Consider the following 20,120-nt stretch of genomic DNA (forward strand, 5'->3'; position numbering starts at 1 on the left):
GAAAACAGCAAGTGAGGCTAGCTTTAGAATTAAAAGAAAAATGGTAACTTACTTTGTTTGGATATCAACAAATTCAGCTGAAGGTCAGATTCTTTGAACAGTGTATGCTCTTCTTTGTCAGTGAGCAATCACTATGAAATGAGTGATTTCACTACTTGAAAACAAGAAGAATCAAGTCAGTATTGGGTCAACACCTTTTTATAACTTTGTGAAAAGATAACTAATTAATATGGGGAAAATGACAAGTTTTACAAATTCTTTGTGATTTATTGGCTATAGAAGGTTTTAAAGTTTGCTATTCAGGTATATTATTCTACAGTTGGACAAATTCACGCTAGGTTGGTTTGTCTTGTTAAAACTCAATTTTTTTTTAGCTCTTTTAAATGTGTTTCCTGATGCAAGGAATAATTTTGTTTTATAACTAAAACCCTGAGACGGGAACATGCAATTAGTTTCTCTGAGAAACGTAGAGGTTTTTTCAAGAGAAGGGAAGAAATTCTGATACTAACCAACCCAAAAGCAAATGCACAAATATTTTTCATAGTTTTCAATACCAATTTCAAGAGCTTAGGGAATGAGGCATAAAGCTGATTTGTGAGATCAATTTGCAGTAATGGCTTCTTTAAACAAAACTAGACTGAATCCGAGTACCTTTGGTTCAGTTCTTGTAAAAGTGGTCTACTTTGTGAACTATTCTTTTCATGATTAAAAGAACATTTAAAATAACAGTTAAAATTCACTGTTCCATGTGAACTTAAAAGAAATTACAATCTGGCTTTTTTCTGATTTGGTGATTAAGTAGACAAGCAGTATACTTAATGGGTATAATAATAGTTAACACCTGTTTCAACTGTTTCATATTTGTTTTGGATGGGACCTCAGCAATCCAATATATCTTGAAAAGTGAAAACGAGATATAAAATATTTCATGGTATGGAAGAAATTATAATAAACAGAGTATAGCTTAAAATATAAAATGCCTATTATGCACGTTTATTTAGTCTTTCCTTGTATTTCTGAAGCCAGTGTTATCATTTTGTGTAAAAAGAATCCTAGTTTTTGTGAAGTTCAGTTAAGTAATTATTGAATACAAGGAAATAAATAGTGTTTCCAAGAAACCAATACTTGCTGAGTAGGAGAGGTTGGTGAAAATGAAAAACTTCGTCAGTCAGGAGTCAGTGCATGGTGTTAATTAGCGTTCTGCTTGACGTGGCAGAATGGTAAATGTGGTCAAGCCCACTTTGAGGATGGGGCTGCCAACAGAAGGGTGTGGTGGTCTGAGGCTGGTGACCACATGTGGAATTCCAGAGCTCACCTGGATATACTGTCAAAGCACAGATCCTTTTCAGTTTCTCAGTAAAGATGCTGATGTCTGTTGTGGAAGACACTTAGTTGAGTTCAAGGAATGCTGTCATTAACATGGTAGTACTTCTGCTGTAAGATGTGCTGTTACAAAATTAAAGAACTGTTCTTTTAATATTTATGCCATTCTTGTGATGCCTGGTTTTTAAGGAAATGTTGGCTTTGTATTAACATTACAGTTAATATTAGTGAAATAACTAAAATAATCTGCCAGGATATGAACGTCAGCTATGAATTCTGAGAGATTCTCAGTATGATATTTCAAAGACAAGATTTGTTTTGAAAGTCAGGGTTAATTCTCAAGATTTGTTTAGAAAAAAAGTTGAGCTTAGGATGCAGTGACCTATCAGACTTTTTTCCCTAAACACAAATTAACGCTTGCTTTTATCTCAGTTTGTCTGACTGAGGTCAACCTCAATAGCTTGCTGAGTGGCAGCTCACTGTAGCGAATGCTGCACAGTTTGGAACCCATTTTCAATGACTTGGGTATAAAATTAAAAATTTTGGGGAATAATTTTGAGGCTCATTTCCCTGTCAGTGATACTGAGCTGGTGGCGTTAGAACAGAATCCGTTTTTCTTTTTAATTAAGAAAGAAATGGGTAACTTTTTCCTTGTTTGGCAACTGTTCCCATTTTCAGAAGCAACAAATCTCGGCCACTTTTGCAGGGAAAGAAAGGCTTTGAGATGGTAGAATCTTCACCATATCAGGAACTATTAATGTTAAACTTTCTTCTGTGTGTGTGTATATATGTTGTTAGGCCACCTTAATATTCAGCAGCTATTTTATATATGAAAGTGAGCACAGACATAAAGGACACATAAGAAATACTGAAATCATAGAAGAACTGCTTTAGGATACAGCAGTGTGAAAGTTCAACGTATTCCCCCCTTTTTCCCCCCCCACAAAAAAGAAAAAAACAAAAACCAACCATACAGTACAGCCTTCCCCATCTTTTGTTAGGAGCCACAAGACTTTAACAGTTAGAATGAAAGACCATTCCTTTATTTTACAGTAAAGCAATTGAAAACACTGAATAATGACTAAAATTGTAAATGCCATTTGCACCCCAACTTCATTAGGACACTCTCATTCCCTCTTCTGCCTTCCATGCTTCTTGGGATCCATGTGTTGTGTCATACAGTTGCTGGTCAGGTCAAGCTGTAAATCAGGTCACCAGAATGATTCAGATTAAAAACAAACTTGCAGTAAGAAACTTGGAATTTACATTGTCAGCATTCTACTTAAATGCCTCGCAGAGCATCACTGCCATTATCTAAGCCATCTCTTGTTTGTATTCAGTTTAGAAGGCATGTATTTACAGCTGAAACAAAATCTGTCTATTCTCAAAGCTACAACTTCAGCTCCCCTGTCATCTTCTCATCTACAGTTTGTCTTCTGGACCCTCTGATTAAAAGCACATTAGGCCCATCTATCATTTGAAAGGGCATTTTGATACTCACCTCCCTAAAATTTTTCAAAGCAATTTCTGAGTTAGTGAAAGACGTGTAAAAACAACATGCATCTATGAAGTGTCCGCTGTCTGAAGTTAGCTCTTGTTTGCAATTTTCTTGCTAGTACCTCTGGCTTGCAATGCACAAGTTGAATTTTGTTTCTAAAAACCCTGCTCTAGTGAAGCTTCCAGCAGTGCACTCTTCTGTCACAGGCGGTGTGGGTTTGGAGGGCGAGGAGAGCACTGTTTTTTCCTCAGTTTATGAAGCTGAGATTTACTCTGCAGCAGGTCGACTGCTTCACTGGGTTCTTCTGCTTTGACACTGGATGAAAGAACGGGGACTTCTGTATGCAGTTGTATAGAAATTCGTGGTCAAGGATTACTCCATGCTATTTGTGTTAGAGACTCTTTCTGAGAAGCTCTCAAATACAGTGGCATTGCTTCCTCTGGGGTAGGAGGTATCTTGTACCTCCTCAGTGGCTTTTGCTCTGTCTGGAATTGCTTGTGTCATCAAAAGAACAGAGAGAACTAAGTAGCTGGAACAGCTCTGAAGGTAGGTGATGGGGCTAATTGCACATCTGTTCTGCGTATGAGAAATACAGAAAATTCCCAAAGACAATGACTGTCTTCAGCAATTCAAATTTCCAATCAGGAAACTTGTTTTTTTTCCCCCTCTTTTGTTTCCTTCACTTGGAATTTCATTTGGAGGCATTCCTTTCTGGGGGAGAAAAGGCAATTATCCTTCTCATAATTATCTTGCTTCTGAAAGACCCCCTGTGTTGTGGTTGCTGTGCCTTGAGTTGCAACACAGATAAGCTACAACATATGTTATGTGCAAACAGTTGTAGCGTTCCCCTTACATCACCCGAGAGCACAGTGAGAGGTTTAAGGTGGGAGAGAATCCAAGCCCTAATCCCTGTTTTGTTCTTGAAACCACTAAGTTGCATCTTTGTTTCTTGTATGCTTGCAAGTCCTGTTCTGAAATGATGCTACTGTTGGTATTTTTTTTTCCTGCAGGCTTACTGAAAAATACTCTTAAGGCTGTATGCTTTGTTTATTGGCTATGGATTTTTAGGTTTGTGGTTGCCTGCTCTTTCCAGAGTCACTGTTATCTTTTTTGTTGACCCAAATGTCTCTGTGTGGCTTCAAGACTGCAGAGCACAGCGCGCTTGCACACACCAGCATCAATGCCCCTTTTATCGGCTCTCCCTCACAGAAGCTCAAGACCTGGAATCCCCAGACTTGATCTCTTGCACAGTTTGCACAGTTTGACATAGCTAGAACCATGCTAAGCATGAAGGGGAGCTGATGTTCTCCATTTTGTGCTTTTTACCTACAAAACTGTACCAGTATCAAGTTGATGGTTTTTCTATTGTTCTGTTGTTTGCTGTTTTTCCTCTGAGCAGTTTGTTTTCATGGACTCAATACTTTCACCTTTCAGCCTCTAAAACCTCCTAGGCTGAGGAGCTCACAACATTTTTCCTTCATGACAAGTTCACATTTGCCCGTGGTTGAGAGCAGCCCCATTCAGTTTACCTTCTAGCTTCAGGTCGCCTTTGTTGAATGCTCTTCTTGTAATCAAAAGTGCTAATGGTTCTGGTTTGTACAATGGGGGCTGTTCCTAGTATCTAGGGCTGTTTTCAACTTTTCAGCTGTGTTGACTGTAGTAGCTCAGCAGTGCTGTTGGTCTAAAGGAGTACTGCATAAATTCACTGCCTGACAAGCAAACATAACAGCAGAAAAGTGTGCTTGGATTTCTGTGATGCTTTGTCAACCTCAGTAAACCAAAGAGCAGTCAGTATTCTATGAGGTTGTTTTATTTCCCTTTGGTATTAAGAAGAAGTTAATAGTAAAATAGAGGTACTTACTAATGTGATTCAGATTTAATATTCTGCTTAGTTTTGTTTTGGTCCTGATTCTTAATCTTGATTTAGTGAATGCTGTGCCCTTCCAGCTTTCTGTTTCCATCTTAATAGAAGAGCATGGCAAAGTATGCAATGTGAATAAATCATTGGACTTAGGTGATCGTAGATCTAAATTTGAGTTACAAAGTATATATGTATAGTAGCTCTATTATGCAAATAAATATGTGCTTGGAACTGATCCTTAGCAAGTGACTCACAAGATGTTGTTCCAAGTATTAGTCAGTTGTTGATAAATGCCTATTGCATAAGAAATAACTTACCCAGAGTTATAATTTCACAGTAACATGGGCTCATTGATGATTTTTTAATATGTAGACCTAGAACTTTTCTCCCAGCTATTTTATAACCAGATGTCATTTTTGTTTTACAGCTGCTGCTGAGGGCAAAGGGAAAAGTGGGGAAGACTTTTTTCAGAAGGTAAGAAAGTTACTGTAATTCTATCATAACAACTGACTAGACAAAAAATGATGCTCTTTATTTATTCATGATTTCTACTAGTGAAATTTACGGTGCAGTTTCCACTGTGTGAGCAAATCCATTTCTTCAGTTTTGCTGTTTAACACTTACTTACCATCAGCTGTCTGTAAACTATAATGATAAGTATTGCTCTTTAGTGTATGCTACTGTAATTCACTTAAAAGCTTAATTATTCTTCAATTGAAAGTTTCAAACTAGGGGAAAATATTTTCAAAACCTAGTAGCAGGTTTTTCAAACCCTAGTAGCAGAGGGCTCACCAGAAAGATGGTGTGGTGGTCTTAACATTTTAGTCTGTGGATAAACACTACATCCTGTTATTGAAGAAATGACATGAAACTTATTGTGCTATCGTTGAAAGCATAAATATTTGGTTGAGAAATGCAAAGTCCTTTTAAGAAAGAAATGCACAATCCACACAGTGTTTCAATAATGTCTGTGGTTAGACAGAGGCACGGAAGGACTGGAAAAAATAGTCCCACAGCAACTCGGCTACAAAGAGAAACACGAACAAGAGTAATGGCTTTGAAATTGCTTTTTACAAAGCAATGTGGGTTTTTTAATGAATAATGTGTAAATTAGTATTTGAGTCGATGAAGATAGTGCATATAGCATGCAAATAAAAATGAGCTGCTTTGTCTTTCTGCACTCCAGAGAAAACAGTGTAAACATTCAGGTTGTATCCAGAAATGCCTTGAAACTTCATCTTGATTAGCTGTCTGTTAAACAAGTGGCTGCCCTTATTTTCCATATTTTGTTCATACTTAGAGATTGTACTTTCAAAAGATATGTTTTTAAATGTGAAAGAACACTTTATCCTGTATGAGATCAGCAGATGCCCTGATCAAGGCTGGAGGGGGAGGAGTGTGGATAATGGCAAAATATCTGTTTTATTAAGTATTACATGGGATTCTTAGATTACATTCTTGCACTACATTACATTAGACTACACTGGGACTGACAAATGAGTTAGTTTTCTGAATGTGCTGCTTAATTTTCATGATTAGTGTGCACAGATGAGGGATGTGTTAAGAATTCATCTTTAGAATGTTATTAAAATGTGTGGATTTGTTTTAATTTGAAGCAACAATGCCTTAAAGCAGGTACTTCGTTCTACACATCACTTTATGGTACAATATTTTCTCACCCTTATGTAAAATGGCTCATACTTCTTACAGCTGAATGTTTCCTCTGTGGAGTTGAATGACTTGCATGTTTAATGTGTTTGGATACTTGATTATTTACTGTAGGCATAATCTACCTTAGAATTACACAGTTATTGTAGCAAAAAATCCTGTTTTGAATTTAATAGAAAATGGAATGTCCTTTGTGAATAAGAGTATATTACTTAGCAATATTGATATGTCTATTTTGGCATAAACCTGTGAAGTTATTATTTAGGCAGAGTGTGGATGTAGCAACAGGTTAAAAGTGGTTCATTTCAACTAAAGCTCTTAGTGTCTGAGCAACTCCGTAGTTTAATGTACATTAGTGAATCTTCTCTGTATGTACATGTGATACTACAGCTAATAAAAACAGATGGAAGCTATCTTCACAAGTTTTCTTTTTGTTTAAAAAAAAAAAAAAAGAAATCTTTGGACAGTGTCTCATGGCTTACTCACAGTCTGTCTGTGCAATTTCCTTTAATCAAGGTTACGTTTTTTCCTTTCTCTCATGTGAAATGAATAAGGCAGTTTCTGGAGGTAAAACGAAGACTTCTGATGTGTTTCAGGTTGTGTAGTGAGGAAGAGTGATTTGAAACTTTGGAAATATATTGGAAGCTAAGGGAGAAAATACTTTCAGAAACTTAGTATGAATTTGAAGGTGTTTTTAAAATGGCTTATAAAATGAGCCTCTCCAGAGCTGTATTATCAGACTTCGGAGTTGATTGGTGAGGAGAGGGGAGCCACTTACGAGTGACATCAAGATTTGAGAGTGTAATTTGCATAAATACTGTCGTGTATAACATCTTCAGACAGTACAAATGTTTTCTGACAAATGTGTTGCACTTACTGTGGGTTGAAAGAAGTGGGCTGGGTGTGAGAAGTTTTCATGCGAGTGCTTCAGTGACGGTGGGCAAAGGCTCAGAAGGTGATTCAGTTTGAGAGAGGCAGATAAAAAGGGAGGAGAGGAGGCCAGTACTGGAGGCAACAAGGCAATGCTGATTGCTTGCAGATGGCCTGGCTTGGTGGCTGGGCCATGAGAGACAGCTCAGCTAGTGTAAGTTAGATGTCAGGAGGAACAGAAGTTACTCATGCTCCCTGAGCTGGGCTTGAAGCCAGAACTCATCCAGGATTATTAACACAAGTTTTGTGGTGCTAAGTTTTTTTTACTGATCTTCCAACATGAGTAAGCAGTATTGCTGCCATTAATTTTTGTAATAAAGTAGGCTTTAGTGGATATGAACTGTTCCTATCAACTTACATTAAAAGCTTAATAACAGTTCAAGTATCAAAGTGCAATATTTCACTGAGCATATTAGCAGAACCAAGTATGTATTCTGCTGATGGAGTTGCAGAATTAGCCCTTGTTTCCCGTCAATTCTTTACTGTGTGGGACAATATGGCCATCATTTCGGCCATATTGTGGGGAAGATGGTGATGATGTACAACTTCCACTTTTCTGGAATTAAATATGAGAAAGAGAAAATAGCAAAGTGTTCTTCTCTAGTGTTACTTAATAATAATCTGAGGACTTCATCATGCTTCCAATGTTTTTAATCTTGACTACTGCTTCAGAGTTGGGGGAAGACCTAACATAGTCTAATAGATTTTTCAAAACCTCTGGCAGTTGCTAATTAAATAAATAAATAAATAATAGTTTTCTCTCCAAATCACTCTGGTTTGTGGTTCAGTGACAGGTAATATTAATTAAGCATGAACTGGTTGGCTGCTATTACATAGAACAGCTAATGCGAAATATAATTGTGGGTCTTGCTCTCTCTATTATTGTTCTTATTTTTTCTATGAGTAATGGTTAATGTAAAATTATTACTTGATCCAAAGCCCACTTGCAGTCGATGGCAGAATTTTTCCATTGAGTTCTGTAACATCTGGTTCACGCCTCATGTGCTAGCAAGGCCCTTCCCAGACAAAGCCAGGACGTTGTTCCAGGGAACGTATAATTTATGTAGCATTATAGATATGCATGGCACTTTCATGTAAAATGTAAGAAGGTGATGGGTCTCTGCCGTAAGGAATTGGTAATCCAAAACAGATGAGAGTTGGCTGCATGGACAGAGGGGAATTTAATACATCATTTCTGCTTGCTTTTTGTTCTGGCCTCCTTGCCTTGTCTCTATCTTTTTCTAATATTTGGAAATCTTAGTGCTAAATGATAACCTCTAACTCTGAAATTCCTCAATGCATCAGTGCATGTAGAACTTGAATCACAACGCTGATGGGAGAATGCTGGGATTCAGCTGACTGGAGTTCTTAGGCTAATATGGGGCTTTGTGCTCAGAAAGAGGGCCTCTGGAAATGTGCACATGGGGTTCAGCCCAAGTGCTTAAATGTAGGTCGGGTGTAACTCCTCACTGCAATGTGGTTCAGTGTCTAAAGGAAGGCTAGGGTTTTCTTTGCTCATTTTCTTCCTAAAATGAGTCAGACGTTTGAACGTACTGCAGTTTTAGAAGTGTTAATCAGTGAAACTATCCTTTAAAGCTAGCTACTTCTCCAGGATAAAGATGAGAAACACTACAATAGAAGATTAAAGGAAAAAAACTAAGCACAGATAGACATACCTAATTGCATCTTTCATCACTTGTTGATCAGACTGAAATTGTCATCTGAATTAGTTAATAATGAATGTATGAACTAATGAATTAGTTAATAATGAATGTACACTACTTTCAGTTTAGGATACTCTCATAGCAAGAGGCAGTAAGGAAACAGCCTCAAGTTCAATTCATTTAAGGTAATAGTATTGTGTTCTACAGAATCCTTTATTTTCACTTGTTTATTCTTTGAAGAGCATTTGTTGGGATGATGTTAGGCAGACGTGAACTTTTGCAAAGTGCATGTGTGAATATGCTGACAGAGTTATTGTGTACATGAATGGTTCTGTAAGTACGTATTTATACAAATGTAACCCAAGATGTCTCTGTCTGCTGTAGGTCATGCTGGAAATGGGTCAGTATTGCTTCTTAATCTTCGAACATGAAGTGTGTAGGTAAAGCTCTAAATGTGGATGGTTTTAGTGCACTTTGAGACATAGGTATTAATCATTGACCTGAAACTAAGATGTCCCAGACTGATTATAATATTGTTCAGCAGAAACTTTTGATGGGGTTTGCATGTGTCTTCATCCATGACTTCTCTGAAACTTTGTATTTGTAATTAACGTTTCCCTAAGGCTATACTCTCATTTCTGATGGCACTAGTGTTGCTATTGGACTATGGGTTTCTTCCAGTGCTATGTATTTTGCTAATTAGATATATTGAGTTCACGTTTGATTATGCACCATCATTATTGTGGGCTTTATATTTCAACTGCAAGAACCAGGAGCAGCTGTGACTTGCAGATACTGGTTCCACACCTTCAATTTTTCTGTGTAGGAATCAATTCATATATCTCCATTAGCATTAAATTGTATGTAGACTTTCAGCTCAGAACATGTGTTTAAGGGTTTGCAAAGGTGATACAGTCCCAGTACTTGCTTCAGTGTTAGTCGGTAGTGCCACGAGCTTCTAATTTGTTTAGCTTCCTCTCAGTTAGCTTACCAGGAAGGTATAGAGGCGGCTCCAAGATATTGGTATGGATGAGAGAGTTGAAAGAATATCAGTAGTCAACATTTGCAAGAAATCATGAGATTGAGAATTTGGTCCCCCTTTTAGCGAAACCGCAACAAAAGGAACGAAGAGACTATTCAGGTTAGTTCAGTTTTGCTAAAAAGGTAAAGCAAGTATGTTCACTTGAACTTTTCACTTAGTCTGGGGAAGCCTGAGTGATGGGAAGACTGTCTTCTTGCAGAAAAGTTTTTGTCACGTTTCTACTGTAGCATTATTCCATTAAGGGAATGGAGTACTCACGAGACCTTTAACATGCAAATGAAAAAATCATGATCTTTAGCTTAATCTTTGCTGCTTCTGATATAGTGGGAATGATTTTGAGAGTTAGCCTGCAGTATGGAAATGCTCTCTGATGGGTCTAGTTATTAAGGCTTTCACATGTGATGGTCACTTCAGAGCACTGATTGTCCCTGCTGATGCTGTTGTGCTTAACTTCTTCTGTCAGGAGAGGGCATTTTGATCCTTTCAATGGAGTGAAGATTTGCTTCATGATGTGGAGCTCAGCCTGAGATCCAAATGAATCAGTTTAGTTGATGAGGAAGTCTTAATTTATGTACTCTCACTGCTATACTTCAGATTTTGTGCATGATCTCTTGCAGTTTAAAGCAACAGAAGGGAAAGTTTGTCATCACAGTCCCCACTGAGATGCTTAATTCTTTCCAATTAGAAAGTTCAGAAGAAGGATTTTTGACCATGAAATGCCTTGATTCTTTCTGTGAAACTGTTGAAAGAGGAGGTGAGTGAGAATGATGCACATTTGTAACATAGACTGGGTTCTGGATTTGTGGGAAGGAAACTGCCTGTTCTACTTGGGGGGGAGGGGGGGAGGAAGAGTTGGCTGCCAGTTGCTCTTCCAGCAGCATGCTGTGGGATGTCACTGCTAAGTAATATTCTCAGATGAATTTTTGCTTTTTTCTCCTAGTACTGTTTAGAATTAATGTTGTAACACAGATAAATTCATAGGGTTTTTTTTTTGTGCGTTCTTCTTCAAAAAAAAAAAAAAAAAAAGTTGAAAGGTTATATATTTTCACTCAGAGTGGTGAGGCACTGGAACAGGTTGCCCAAGGAGGCTGTGGATGCCCCATCCCTAGAGGCATTCAAGGCCAGGCTGGATGTGGCTCTGGGCAGCCTGGTCTGCTGGTTGGCAACCCTGCACATAGCAGGGGGTTGAAACTAGATGATCATTGTGGTCCTTTTCAGCCCAGCCCATTCTATGATTCTGTGATATATTGTTTTAGCCATTCAGTCAAAAGAAAAGCATGATCTTGGATTAATATCTCAATTGAGGGCTCATAAAACATGAAGTTAAGGTAAGGCATAAATGCTTCTCTGTAGGTAAGGGCAATTGACTGATAACTTTCTTTCTTACTGTATTTATGAAGGAAATAAGTACAGTGTTTAGTGAACGTGACTGGTGCAAGAGGTTTGCTTAGTGCTGTTTTTAGTTGTGTGTTTTTTTTTTGTTTTTTTTTTTTTTTTGTTTTTTTTTTTTTAGATTGCAGCAGCAATACTTAGTGGACTCCTGTCTTAAAAATTACTTTCCCAGTTCATTTTAGGTAAACTGTAGGTTTAAAAAAAAAAAAAAGCTATGTGTGCTTGTTCTTTTACCCTCTGGTACTAATCTGACGATATTGTAGTGCAAGCTGATCTTATTTGCAGGTGCTACCTTAATTGCCTTTACTTACTATATATTAAATAGCTTTCTGAAGTATTAAAAGCTGATATCCATTGATCAGTACTATGACTAGATTGCTATACTACCTATGATGTTAATCTTGTTTTCTAATTTTAGCTTCTCTGTTTCATCATTCTGCATGCGATTACCTTCTTGATAATTATGTTAAGAACAGGTTCTGAAAATGCGCTGAAGATGTTAGTGTGTGTTTTGTTAATCTGGGCTACGGTGTAGTCCTTTAAAACATTCTGCTTGGCTTGTTTGTGCAAGTCTCAACATTTGTACATGCAGACTACAAAATTATGGGTCATGAGAAGTTAAAGGAAAGCATGTTCATATTTTTGCTTTTGGCTGGAAACTATAGAAATTCCATTTGGAAAGAGAGATGTGTTTTTGTTGCATTTTTATACCTGAATCTAGATTAGCTGGAAAATTCTGAAATACTTTCACTTTTTTGGATGAGGTTGTTTTGGCATTTAATGTAGGTAATTTTAAATTAAAATCAATTGAAAGAAAATGGGCTAATTCATATGTGAAGATCAAATTCCTCTGATCTTGGAATAAATAACTCACAGTGGAATAATAAAATATTTCTCTTTGCCAATATTTAACCTCATCCATGTCGGGTATCCCAGATGACAGTCTGTAGAATCATTTCAATATTAGCCTTTTCAAAGATAGGTAAAATTGCCAAGGTCTAGTCTTCTAGAAGGAGTAGTTGCATACAAGTGGTTTGTAAAAAAAAAATATTTGGGGTCTTTAGCAGTTGGAAAATAATACAGGAAAACGTTATAGCTCTACCCCACCTCCAAGGGATGCATGCGTTCCTTTCCTTGTACCTGGAAGGCTCCTCTTCAAATTGCTGTTTGCAGAACCTTGCACAAATGGCACTGAATCATTACTCTGCTTTTGCATTATCCAATTGCATAGTTTTGAAGTATCTTCCCTTGCTTCACATCCATCTATTTTACACTGCCTCAGAGATGAGAGTCATTTTGATATTCATGGATGTGGTAGTCTGTAGTTATTCAGTTTAACTTCTTAATATTTTGCCCGATCTGCCTGCTCCAGTGACTTGGCAGGGAGTAACTTTACCTCTAGCCTTGAGAATACTGGAGATAGTTCTTGTTGGAGAAAGGATTTCTATTTATTAGTGACAAACCAAAATGGGAGTTTGTTGCCTACATTGTCTCTGCTTAACTGGAATGTTGTATCAGTACTTAAAAGTATCTTCAATTGTATTGGAATATTGGTTATTCTTGTATTTTTTTAACTAAGATTATTTAGAGCAGAATGTTGAGCTTGAAACGTTTGTCACCAGGCCCTTAGACAGGCTTGTTATCAGAAATTGTGCATGTTGGCCTGTGAAACACTCCAAGTGGGAAAACTAAGTGCTTCATGTTAACTTCCACTGTTTGATGGTTGAAAGCAAGGTATGTTGCAGTAGTTATGTTCACACAAATTCTCAGTGCCATTTCAGGTGACAGAGACAAAGCTGCTCTTGCAGCACTGGCCGCCCTTGGGCCCTGTGACCAGCAGACTTGCCATGGCTGTCACTGAGCAAGAGACTTAGCTTTGAACATCTGACTCCTTTCAAGTTCTTTGCTTGAAAGTGATTTGGGTTGTGTGTTAGAGCTCTCAACAGAGTGATTTTCTTACTGACACAAGACTAAGCATGTGGAATTCTGGGGGCCATAGGTTACAATTTCAGCTCCTTGCAATAAGGCAGTGAAAGCTGAGGTACCATCTAAACTCATCTGGGGTTTTGTTGGTGATTTAAGCCTTAGAGGGATGTGTGTTTTTCATGTCTAAATTAGGAAACCTAGAAGAAAATTACTTTGAAGTCAAGAACTCAGCTGTTCAAAACAGTGCATGGACAAACAAATAAGAACTACCAGTAGGCATACAATTTAATTGCTTTCTAGGCTTTTTTAATAGCATGAAAAAAAACCCTATCTGCAAAACCTATGCCAGTATGTTAAATAAAAAGTTCTTAAATGTAGATCGTGATGCATGTACTTCTCTAAAATAGGAATTTAATTTGAACTTATTTTTTGAACCTATAATTTTTCATTGCTTCAGTGCTCTGTGCCTTGAAAAGGCCTGTACGTTACTCTGAAAGTAATGGTTCCTATTTATTTGCATGGAAACTACAAGAGATACTAAGAGCACAATAACTCTGAGAGAGCAAATTCTCAGCCACAAAACACTCTTTTCTCAAGAAAGTCACCTCATTTAGCTATACGTATTTGCCAGCAATAAAAAGCAGTGCTCATGATGCACTCGTAAAAATTTACGTTGATGGAGATGACCCACTGTTTCACAACTGTTATGACAGCATTTTTGGTAGAAAAATGTTGCCTGTCCAGTCTGCCTTTCATCAACTCAAATGGATGGGAGTCAGAAGGCGCCAAATACAAACTATGTATTTATGTGGATGGAGTAGGAGTCCAGCCAAGATTGGCAAAGTGCTCCGCAGTATTCCAGGTGATGTGGGACTTGACACTTGTGTTGCAAGAGAGAGGTTGCTGCCTTCTCTGGCCTGACTCTGGAATTTTAAACCTTAAGCTTAGTTGGTGATGATAGTTGGTATAGATAGATGATATAGTAATCAGACTTGATGGTTTGTCCCAGTTCCAGAAATCCAGATGGACCACACTTTTCCTTTCCCAAAAGGCAGTACACATTCCTGTACCTGCTGAGGGCTGTATCTTGAACTTTTTTCTCTGATGGAGAATTCATGTTGTTGCTCTGTGGACTGCTGCTATGATGCTGACTTGCTATGGTGACACGTGTATTGTCACCAGTAATGATGCAACCCAGGAAACTGTCACCTTCAGCCTTGTATTGGCTCAGTAGGACCTGATAAACTTATGTGCTGTTCTTTCTCTTCCTGTGTGAACATTTTTGGGACTTGCCTGGCACAAGCCTTGTGATATTGCAATATTGCCACCATCATTTCCAGTGCATTGAAGCTGATATTCAGTTCTGTACATGATTCCCTTGATTCCCATGATTGGTGGACCACAGTCCACCAATTTTGCAGATGAGCTGACTGATTAGGATGCTCTTCACTTTGTGATGTGACAGCTGTGTGTCACGGCCATCTGGAATGTGGCTCGTTCTCAAGTGGTTGTCATCATTGCTGAAATGCTCCAACTACCAACTCACTCTGCTCATATCCACTGTTTGTTCTCCTTAAATGTTCAGCAAGCATCAGTGAATTTTAGTGGATGCAATTTTTTCCACATGGAGGAATTGAGTGATGCACCTTTGCCCCATTCTCACTTCCATTTCAGGTGCCATTGTGTCAGACTGCCCCTCTACTGGCATCTGTTGCATGGCAATTCTGTGTAATGAAATATTGGTAAGAAGGGTCAACCTCTACTGCCACCTGACCAACATCTGCCTCTGGCATCAGGAGATAACATAATAAAATAGGAAGAATTAATTTCAGAGCAGTTGTCATATTTTTCTGTTGTAGTTAACAAGGTTGAACTGAGGAGATGGATTTCCCACACTGAAAGAGAGAGGTTGTTTATTCACGAAATGAATTACTTGTTTATTTCCTTGTTTCAACTGATAGCCACATCTGTGATTTTCTTAAGTCCCTTTTTGTTATTTCAGTTCAAGTGGACTAGTTTGCATGTTTGTTTTTTTTTTTTAACTTCAACATAAAAACAATTGCAGAGATGCCCTGGCAGATACAGAAAAGTGACAGATTCATTTTTTTACCCCTTTTTTTTTATTTACTTTTTTTTGCACCATGAGTAAGGACTGATACAAAAATAGGTGAGATGGATAAACCGAAGCGCCAGGAAAATTGGTTTTTTTTTTCCTTAAAGTTTAATACAAATTATAATAAAACTGCTGCCACTGAACGTATTGCTTATAAGAAAAGCAAAGCCTTTTCTTCATCTATTTTGTCTGAATTCTGAAATGTTTGTGTTTTTTAAGAAAATTTTACTTCATTTTTCCTTTGAGAGCATTCCAGCTTTCATCCAAAGTCAGCTGTTTTAATGTAAAAGCTCTCCGAGTGTTTAAACAATAAATTTCTCAAATAAGTTCTAAGTAGCTGCAGTTCTTGGAGGGTGAAAGCTTTTCCTCCAACTGTCTGAGCTGTAAGTCTCTATTTTATTTTTTTCTTCTTTAAAAACTCAGTGATCTGCAACTAGAGCCAGTTTTTCATTGTCAGGGCACAGCCCTGTTTGTTTTGATTGTGTCTCCCACATCTTGTGTCATCTTCTGTGTCTTTTTCATGGTATGTATTACTTGTATCTTTTGGCTGTATAAATGCTATGATTTCTTCTGGGAAAGGGGAGAAGAAAAAAGAGGCAGATAAATAACTGAAGAGTTTCTCCATTACGAACCACCTTGATTTGTTTACTGTGTGGTTAAATCTTGCTGACAAATGTGCCTAGTCCTGGTCAGTTGATTCTTCAAGGTTGAGGGACTATAGATTAGTGCAAATCCTGATACTTAGTTAATGTGAAAAGAAGGGAAACCTGTCTAGAAGTGATCTTCAGCAATCTACGTGATCAGGAACTCAAATTTACTCATCCCTTGACTGAATCCTGTTTTACAACTGATATATTTGTACTAATATAATATGTATATACACGTATTGCTGGCAGAGCAAGTTCTGTGTTCTGTTTTGTTAATATGAGAGTAGCACTGTTGTTCTCAGAGTATGTTGTGTAACATCAAGTTTTCACTAATAAAGTATCCCATTGCAACATGCAATTGAGGTTTTGATGGAGTGATTCCAAGTTTGTTTCATGGAAAAAGAAAAAAAAAAATCCTGGGTCTTACTCTTTTGGGCACTTAAAACTGAGTAAGTTGGAATGGTAAAATGTGAAGCTGAGATAACAGTCATCTATACTATGCAGATTTTCAAGTATAGCAGCTGGAAAAGAAGCTGGTTTCTTTGTGGCATTCCTGCCACATACAGTAAGTATTAAAATAATAATTAAAAAAAAAAATACAACTCTTTGCAGTTTCGATCTGCTTCATAAAAGTTCTTTAGCTATTGTTTGTTGTAATATATAAGCCTTATTTTTGACATGCAGCTCCAATTCTTCTTAAGGGTTCCTATGACCACCCTGATTTCTCAAATGTAACAGGATATTTTTGTGGCAGACCTTTTTTTGATTCTCAAATTGCTTGACAGACGAGGTTATTTTCATGGGTGAAAAAGTGTTGCAGCAGAAACTTTTATTTTGTTATATAAATGTAATTTTCAAATACATGGTAAATAATTATGCTCAGATTGGAATTTATTAAGAAGTTTACTGGTTAGAGTTCAAAGCCAGCAATGCTCTGATTGTGGTTAAACTTCAATAAATGCACATAATTTAAATGCATACAGACATTTTTCTGCATAACTGATACAGGAGATAAACTTATCTTTGTAGTGACCAAATTGTGAACCTTCTTTTTCATCTAATGTGGAGGTACTTAGGCTTGCGTTCTGAGAAGAACCTGAAGGTATTGGGCAGCCAAGCCTCAGAGCTTGGTAGTTAACTCAGTTAACTCCTTTTCCTTTGAAGATCTTGTGCATCTTTGTATGTCCTCAGAACGCGTGCACCTCTGAAGCCACTTTGATTTTCTTTTGGTTTATTGTGACAAATATGATGGGTTTAATTTCTTTAACAAATTTCCCAGCTTTGAGAAGTTACGGTACTGATGGGACATGAGCATTATTCAAGACAAATGTTATCCTCTCCACTTTTGTTTCTTCTCTTGTAGTCCTCTTTATGTTGGAACTTTTGTTTCAGCATCTCCCTTCTCCTTTCATTTCTTCCTTGCTATTTTCTGTGCATTTCTTTTCCTGCTGTACAATTAGGAATAACACGGCCTAAAGCCCTCTGTTTAAAAGTGGATTCTTGGAAATGGTGTTTTTCACATCTGGATTGGAAAATTGTGAGAAGCAGGTATATGTTGCTGATAGAACTTCCTTCTCCTTGAAATGTCTTATTTCATCTATAATTTATTATCTAATAGTTGCTGAAACAAAAAATATACTATAATGAGATGTGGCTAACACTTCTAGATTTTCCAAGTGGTGTGCTGATCTGGAAGTTGTTCTGGTGTATAGAGATTTGAATGGAGAAGAGTTAACGATTCTTAGCAAAGTCTGCCTTAATTTTGATCTATACTGCTGTTGAAAATTTATTTGTGATGCAGCTGATTTCTTATTACATTTTCTTCTTGGAAGTGACTTTAATTGTTTTGGACTTAATTGCTTGAGTTTTTTTTACCAATGACTAGAAATGGTAAAATACTTCTCTTCGTCTGATTCCCTCACCCTCATCATGAATGAATTTACTTTTTTGGATAATATCCATGTTTATTTTATTTTTTCATTTATTATAATTTTATAATTGTCGTTGGTATAAGCAATCCAAAGAATGCATTCCTATGTTTTCTCTGCTTGTGTAGAAATTAAACAAATAGTCTTTATGGAGGAGGAGCCCTGAGAGCTGCCGTCTGAAAAGCTTTCTTTGTTGTTTCCTATGTCTTTCCTACTTATGTAAATCAGGTGTAGATTAGAAGAACAGCTGAATTAAAGTGTTTTTTCCTAGTTTACTGCATAAATTTATGATGAATGCTTGTGTACTTGTTACTGAAAGATGTTAGTGAGAGTGTTAGCTGAGAGAACTGATTACTGAAATTTTTGAAGGGGCAGCAGCCAACAACTCTCTTGGTGCACAGACAGGATTTTGTCCAGCAACAGCAGAACTGGACAACTTACTCCAGATAAACTTTATCAAGGTCTTCTATAATGAGCAAATTTATTAAAAACACCTTGTTTGATCCAGCCTGGGATGGTATTTGTTTGTTTTCATTAGATGTGTTTTCTTGATGTTTTATATAACCATCCTGTCATGGACTAATATGGGCAGATCTTCCTTTTTTTTTTTTTTTTTTTTTTCTTCCAGATAAAATACTATCTTGGTACTCATGTTGATCAGACACTGCCATTTCTAGTGCAGTGAGAGGTGCTTCATCACACTGCTTGATGAGATCTCAACACAGAAGAGCTTTTTAGTCTCAGTAGAGACATGACCCATGTATTTTGGAACTGAATTTCAGTGAAGTCTTTGGTGTCGTTTGGCTCTTTCTCCAATGTTAATGCTAAATGTGTTCATAATGCATTGTAACTGTCATTATTAAATTCTAGCAAAATATTATCTACCTGGTGGATTTTTTTCTCTAAAGCAAAAAAGGCAACAGAAGTCTCTACTGAGCCAAATGATCAGATAGCTTTTGAGGTGCATGTGCGCTTGCAAAGTTTTGTTTTTTTTCTGTGAACTAGCTTGAGATTTACAGCTAGGTTGCACAGTGTTTGATTAAATACTGTCAAACTTATTATCTGAGCAGCTAAAGTGGTAAGTAAAATTTCTGGTTTCTGAACAGCCTCATATTTAAAAAAAAAAAATTGCACTTAGGTCAAGATGAAGCAAAAAAAAAAAATCTCACAGCAAGAAACCTTTGAAGGCAAATGGCTACATCTTTAGGCGTCTCAAAGGACTTGTTTTGAATTTAATGGTCTTTGCTTAGAAAATATTTAAAGGTAACTTAGAGTATTTTTACTAATCTGTAAACCTTTTGAAATATGCGTTAAGGTGGATTTGGAGCACATTGGGCCTGGTACTGCTCTCTTGAACTTCATGCAAACAACACAGCAGCATTATGCTGTAGGTTGTTATTGACTAGAACCTGATCTAGAGGGAGGTGTCCCTCCTACAGCAGAGGGTTGGAAGTAAGTGATCTTATATGCCTCTCAACCCAAAGCATTCTGTGATTATTGATTTGCTTTTAGGATTTGTACAGAACCAAAGAGCCTTCTCAAGGTAATCACCAGTGATACGAGTCAATTACTTGTGCTAGCTATGACTAATAGCAAGAGTGAATGATTGTATATAGTAATAAGTCTTGCCAGTGTGCGCTCTTATCTTCTGTAGGAGAACAGTAGAAAATTAATTTTTCTTAAATACTTTCTTTTTCACAGATCATGGAAGAAACAAATACACAGATTGCTTGGCCATCGAAGTTGAAGATTGGAGCAAAATCAAAAAAAGGTACAGTGTTTCATTATTTTTATTTATACCGTTTGGGACGAATTCTTAAAAGAGGAAAACCATGGAACAAGAAATTCTGCCTGTAGAATAACCTTACAAATAGCAGACAAATTTTTCACTTCAATCTTTTTCTTATTATGAGAGTTTCTTGTTGAAATTTTCAACTTTATGTGAATATCTGGTGTATGAGTGTATTTTAAGTAGCTTGTGCTTCTGCAGGTTCTTTGTCAGCACTGAACTACTTCTGTCTTCAGCGTGCATACTTCTGTGTAATTCTACATCTAATCTGAACAATTTCTTTATTGTAGCTAAATCTAATTCATTTTTCTGGTAATGTATATTAGTGGGTCTCCTCTT

General features: G+C 37.1%; 1 protein-coding gene across 1 annotated transcript in view; it reads left to right on the forward strand.

The window, feature by feature from the left end:
* The window catches only part of BICC1 (BicC family RNA binding protein 1), a gene marked incomplete at both ends in the record, with an annotated part of 94,452 nt that overhangs the window by 27,487 nt on the left and 46,845 nt on the right, over nucleotides 1-20,120 (forward strand). Inside the window, 2 exons of the mRNA XM_079536361.1 lie at nucleotides 5,110-5,156; nucleotides 19,694-19,763. Of these exons, the coding sequence (XP_079392487.1) occupies nucleotides 5,110-5,156; nucleotides 19,694-19,763 (117 nt within the window). The remainder of the gene's footprint in view (nucleotides 1-5,109; nucleotides 5,157-19,693; nucleotides 19,764-20,120) is intronic.

The sequence above is a fragment of the Tetrao urogallus genome (assembly GCF_951394365.1).
Source record: "Tetrao urogallus genome assembly, chromosome: 5".
Lineage (NCBI taxonomy): Eukaryota > Metazoa > Chordata > Aves > Galliformes > Phasianidae > Tetrao > Tetrao urogallus.